The sequence below is a fragment of the Sceloporus undulatus genome, chromosome 1 (assembly GCF_019175285.1).
Source record: "Sceloporus undulatus isolate JIND9_A2432 ecotype Alabama chromosome 1, SceUnd_v1.1, whole genome shotgun sequence".
In the NCBI taxonomy this organism is placed as follows: domain Eukaryota; kingdom Metazoa; phylum Chordata; class Lepidosauria; order Squamata; family Phrynosomatidae; genus Sceloporus; species Sceloporus undulatus.
In genome coordinates, this window is record NC_056522.1 from 236,873,859 (window position 1) to 236,879,858 (window position 6,000).

General features: G+C 40.2%; 1 protein-coding gene across 1 annotated transcript in view; it reads left to right on the forward strand.

Annotated features, from left to right (window-relative positions):
* ESYT3 (extended synaptotagmin 3) overlaps window positions 1-6,000 on the forward strand; it is a 55,582-nt gene that overhangs the window by 38,498 nt on the left and 11,084 nt on the right. Inside the window, 3 exon segments of the mRNA XM_042447185.1 lie at window positions 543-608; window positions 2,456-2,542; window positions 4,959-5,108. Of these exon segments, the coding sequence (XP_042303119.1) occupies window positions 543-608; window positions 2,456-2,542; window positions 4,959-5,108 (303 nt within the window).

Genomic DNA, 6,000 nt, shown 5'->3' on the forward strand with positions numbered 1-6,000 from the left:
ATTGATTGAAAGAAATAATGGGTCTGCTCAATTCCAGTGTTCCATTCTGGAAAGGACAAGTGTTTATCCATTAGACAATGCCTTTGTATCAATTATATCAATAAAATATGTAGTTATAGTGAATATATTCCATCATTTAGCTGCAGTCTTCTGCTTTAAACTATTAAAGTATGTGGGGTTGTTGTTTTTGTTGTTCTCTTTACTTAAAGCTAACTCAACAGCTCTGTACTGGAAGAGTAATAGCAACTGCTGCTGATCCTGTGTTTTTACTTACCTAAACATTTATTGTACCAAACTCAAATTTAGTCCCAAACATGGAGGCCTGAAGACTACTGTATCCAAGAATAAATCCTGGGTGCAGAGTCAGTAGAAAAAACTACAATATTAAAAAGAACCAAACTTCTACATCCTATGCCTTTTGAAATGCTGTAAACAAGTTGGGGTGATGCTTACATTCCTATTCAAGCCATCTTCTTTTCTTGTAGAAAGTATTAGTGTTAGCATTAATGCTGTCCTTTTTGTCAATATTGTATATTATAAAGAAGATGGAAAGGGAGCCCTCTTCCTTTGTTCTACTGACGGTGGGCAACAAGACTCATAGAAGTAAGGTAAGGGGCATCAATTTCTCTTTTTCATAAAGCAAACAGTTATATTATTTTTTGTGGTGTGTGTTTAATTAACCAGTAGCAAAGTACTGAAAAATGTCTTGTCCACATCACTTCAGGTATTTTCTAGATAACTGAAAAGCAATTTTTGCCATTTTGCAGATGTTAGCTACAGTATCTGTGGCATGATGCCTCGACTTTGCATGGCCTATTATGCAGTTGCACTGCAGAAAAATCCAGGTTGATACTACTCTTAACTGCCATGGCTCGGTGCTATGGAATTCTGGGACTCATCAATTTGTGAGACATTTAGCCTTGGTCTGGTGCCACAACAAACTGCAATTCCCAGATTTCCATAGCATTGAGCCATGGAAGTTAAAGTGGTGTCAAACGGAATTATTTCTGCAATGTGGATGCAGCCAGTGATAATGGATGCATGGAATGATAGGGAGAATCAATGCTGGCCCTACTTTCAGGTCAGGGTGAAAAGAATGTGGCCATCCAGATGTTGAGCTGCAATGTCTAGCGTTCCTTATCATTGGTTGGGACTGCTGGGGATTTCAGTCTAGCAGCATCTGGAGAAACACACAATTCTCACCTTTTCTTTAGAGAGATAATAGTAATACCTTTATTATGTGTGATCATAGGCCATTGCAAAACAATATAATACAAGTACAGAGACACAAACAAGAAATAAAAATATGTAGAAAATATGCACACTGACATATTTATGAATGACTGTAATCCACAGACCTACAAATAATACCACTCATCCAGCATATGGCATTTATACAATCATATTTGTCACAGCAACTGCAATGAGATGTTAACTTTGGGAATATTTTTTTCATTTTTTTTAAGTGAGTACACCTAATGTTGGGATGATTTCAAATCTCAATTGACATTCTGGGTGATGAAGATGGTGGTTTGATAGGCAGCAAAAACTATATGTTGCATAAAAAGCTGATTGCCTTGAAAGGCCTTGACAATCTAATAGTGCCACTGTGCTATATTAATACAGGAGATTCTGAATGATTACACAATAGATACCATTTCCCTCCCCAAATATTATATTCATCTCTGTGAAAGTGTGGGCAAGGGTAAAGGCTCATACTTAGTCTAATTATTTTTCCTGAGCTATGTCCTGGGACATAGCTGGTGCAATCAAGAGCAAATATATACTTTATTAAATTTACAAGGCACTTTATTTCTGTGTCCAAGCAAACACTGCTGTTAGTGTTAGCAGGAGATTTTGACTTACGATTAGGTCTGTTCTTAGATGGGCATCTTGGCTTGCGTAGCAGCAAGCTAAGTAGAGACCCTACCAATGGGGTGGATCTGCTTGATGGGAAGGATTCTGGACTGTCTATCCAAGAGTTTGAGCTCTTCTTTTTAAAAAGCCCCTGCTTTTGTGTGTTTTTCCATCCAGGTAAGACAACCAGGTGCCCTGGTGGCCATTGGCCATGCTAGTTTAGGATTATGGGAGTTGTATTCTACCATCAGGATTGGGAGAAAGCTGTTATACATGGATGGAATATACCCCATTTGAAGTGACTTCTGAGGCCTAGGCTGTAAACCAGAGGTGGGGAATATCCGGTGTCCAAGTGTTGGACTACAAACTCTAGAACTGCCATTCAACATTTGGGAGTTCAAATATTCATCATCCTTGCTCTCTAACCTATCTTGCTACAATTTCTAACAGAGTAGTTCTGTATGGTGCCGCCTAACCAACATAATAAGTTGGTTTTCATTCTCAGGTAAGTGAGGATGGAAGTGTAGCCCCAGTCTTTTAAAGCTGATATATGGACTGTTTCTTTCTTTCTTCCTTACCCCACTCCTTCCTCAAACAGACATGCACCTTCACCAAAGATCCTGCTTGGGGCCAGGCATTCACGTTCTTTGTTCACAGTGCTGCATCACAGTCTCTTCATCTGGAGGTTAGTTTGTCCCCTCTGTTTCTGTTTCTGGGAGGGTGGCATGGGTTCAGGCTTTTGGTCTTCCTATGCACAAGCTCTTGTGTACGTAAAATGTTGCTGCTTTATACATTGACTGTAGAAGTGTTTCTCTCTTTAGGAGAATAATAAGATGGATGAGGAGGAGCAAGGACGTAGCCGGGGGGGGGGGGCCTTGGGGTCCGGACCCCTCCCCTTCCAGAGAAAAAATGAATGGGGTGTGCTGCTGCGCCGCTGCACCCAAGTCCCATTACAATGGTGGCACTTAAACTGGGCCCCCCCCCCCCCTTCCTAAAATCCTGGCTGCGTCCCTGGGAGGAGTCAGTGAGTGAAATATGGAGGAAGAAAGAGAGAGAGAGAGAGACTATTGCAGTGGTCCCCAAACTTTTGAAGCTAAGGCCCCTTTCCTGATTGGCAACAACCCTAGTGCCCCCAACTCCTATTTCTTGATATTAGGTCTGCTGTTTGTTCAGCATCCAGCTGGCCAATGGCATCTACCTCAGCAGCAGCCAGCTGCCACAACCTCTGCCTCTCATATAAGAATACAACAGCATCAGCAGCCCAGACCTGCTGTTTCCTCTCGCCCGTGCTAGCCTTACAGCAAAAGGAAAGCCAATCAACTGACTGGCTGGTTGCTTTTTGTTGCTCCCAGGGTGACTGGGTGCAAAGGGAACAGTGATAGAGCAGCTGGCTGACCTTATGGCAGAGCAGGTAAGAGACTTCTTGGTTGCTGCTTCATCACTGCTCCCTTTCTCCTGGTCATTCTGGGAACAGCAACCAAGAAGCTGGCTGACCAGCAACAGAGAACTCTCTCGCCCATGCCAGCCTTGTGTCAAAGGCCAGCGCAGGCAAGAGACTTCTTGGTTGTTGCTTGACCGGCTGCTTGGTTGCTGCTCCCAAGGTGACTGGGTGCAAAGGGAGAAGCTTCTTCCTGGTGAAGAAGGATCCTCAATCTGAGAGAAGGTCTCTCTCAAAGAATGAAACCCTGATACTCCTCCCCCTCCTTCCCCAGATATGTCTTTCCCACACAACGTCAAGGTAATTTCCACCCTCCTCCACTCAAACATTGTTTTTTTGCTACCTCTTCTCTCATCCTGTCCAACAACAATAACAACAAAGAAGCAGGATCAACAGTGAAGATCTAACCAGCCAGCCAAGTCCCAGAGAAAGGCACAAAACCTAAGCCACTTCTCTCTCAACACCACATGCTCTAACTCCTCATCCCCACCATGGTCCCAAAAGCCACTGGTTCCCCTTGTCTGTCTTGTGAGCCATTGCTTTGACTGAAACAACCCTAGTACAAAAACAAAAAAACACAAAACACACTAAAAGAAAACAAACCTTTGGTTTGGACTTTCTGCATACCTTTGCTTCTAGTGTTCTCATCTGTTTAATAGTGGACTTTTGACTTGCAGCTTGGCACTGCAACTCTCTTTCATTATTGCAGATGTATCTATTTTACATGTACTGCGCTAAAAAGCTGGCCATCATCCTGGGGGCAAGACATACCTTCCTGACAGGTAGAGTCACCCTTATGTGGAATTCTAATATCTGAAATATTCCAAAACCCAAAACTTTTTTCATGAGTGGCTGTCATAGTAACACCTTTGCTTTTGATGGTTCAGTGTACACAAACTTTGTTTCATGCACAAAGTTATTTAAAATATTGGATAAAATTACCTTCAGACTATGTGTGTATGGTATATATGAAACATAAATGAATTTTGTGTTTAGACTTGGGTCCCATCACCAAGACATCTCATTATGTATGTATATGCAAATACAGGTGTTCCAAAATCTTTTTTAAAATCTGAAATCCAAAACACATCTGGTCCCAAGCATTTCAGATAAAGAAGACTCAACCTGGCCGTTCCAATTTATCCATCAGAGGAAGGCAAAGGCAAACCACCTCTGAACAAATCTTGCCAAGAAAACTCCATAAATTTGCCTTAAGGCCACCATAAATACATAAATAAAAACACAAAAGATATGTCAGTAATCCCATATTTTCCACTATTAAAATGTGACTTTGTAGAGTTTCGGAACATATTTTGACTACTTTGAGCTGCTCAGATACCATCAAGTAGCTTTTTTTTTAATGTACCACAATCTTCATCTCTTTACAATTTTATCATGCCCCTTTTTAACCTCTGTGAGGCTAGAAGCAAAAACAAATATGGTCACTTCCTATAAAGAATTAAAGAGGGACCAGTTCATTGTTGGCTCCCTTTAAAGGCACCAGGTGATCTTGTACTGTACCTTGTTGAAATGCTCCTTTGTTAAACAAGGAAACTGTCTTTGCTCTACAACAATAGTAGTTGGGTATGATCTGGAGATAAAGGGACTAAAATCAACCTACTCCTCAGACCTCTCTTGACGGTATTGTTTTGCTCCTCTCTAGATCAAAGATAAGGACCGGGAGAATGCCCTGGGGACCCTGGTGCTTTCTCTTGCCCACTTACTAAAGAATCCTGAGATGACAATTGAACAAAACTTTCAACTGGATCATTCTGGTGTGGATAGCTGCATTAAACTGAAAGTTGTACTGAGAGTAAGTTTATGGTTTTTTCCCCTGCCTTGATCCTGCTCTGTTGTAACTCTCTGTTTTTGCAGTAAAAACCTGAAGTGCGTTCCTGAAACTAATTAATCTGTTTGTTTTTTAAATCCCAGGAATAAAGCCATGTTAATTGCCAAGAGTTTTTATATAGATGATTTGTCTGTGTTCAGCATTTTGTCTGGGCATGATGTCTGGGATAGTGGTATTAACTTTTAATTTACTCTATATATGGATTTATGTTCTTTGTGTCAAATGGAGTTTAACTGCATCAAAGGCATGCACCATAATCTCTTGACTTCACTTGATTACATTATGTAGGTGAATTAGTTGTTTCCATGTATGGGATAGCATCTTAAAAAATATTACAGTAGCTTATCACTGGGTCCTGCAAGAAATTTCCCACTTGACACCAGCTTTCTCCTTTTGGATGAATTATTATTATTATTATTATTATTATTATTATTATTATTATTATTATTATTATTGAAGTTAGTTAGTTACTGTATTTATATCCTGCTCTTCCTGCCTTTTCCCCAATAATGGACCCATAAACAAATATGTACTCCGAATTCTGTAAAAACGTGACTTATTTATGGATTATTTGTATTAGTAGTCATTAGTATGATAGGATCTACAAAACACAAAAGGATGTTAAAACTGGACTGCGTCAAACGTATGCTTACTTTTATTACTCTCATATTCTAGTGTCCCCGAGCGTCAGTATTTTCGCTCCATCAGACCTTATTACCTTCCATCATTTATACAATTAATATTAATTATATAAGATAGGGATTGGAAGATTACCCTTGGGAGAAACACATAGGAAATGCAGTAACAGGAAGTTAGAAGAAAACATAGGTTTCCAGTATAGCCTAAAATTTATTGT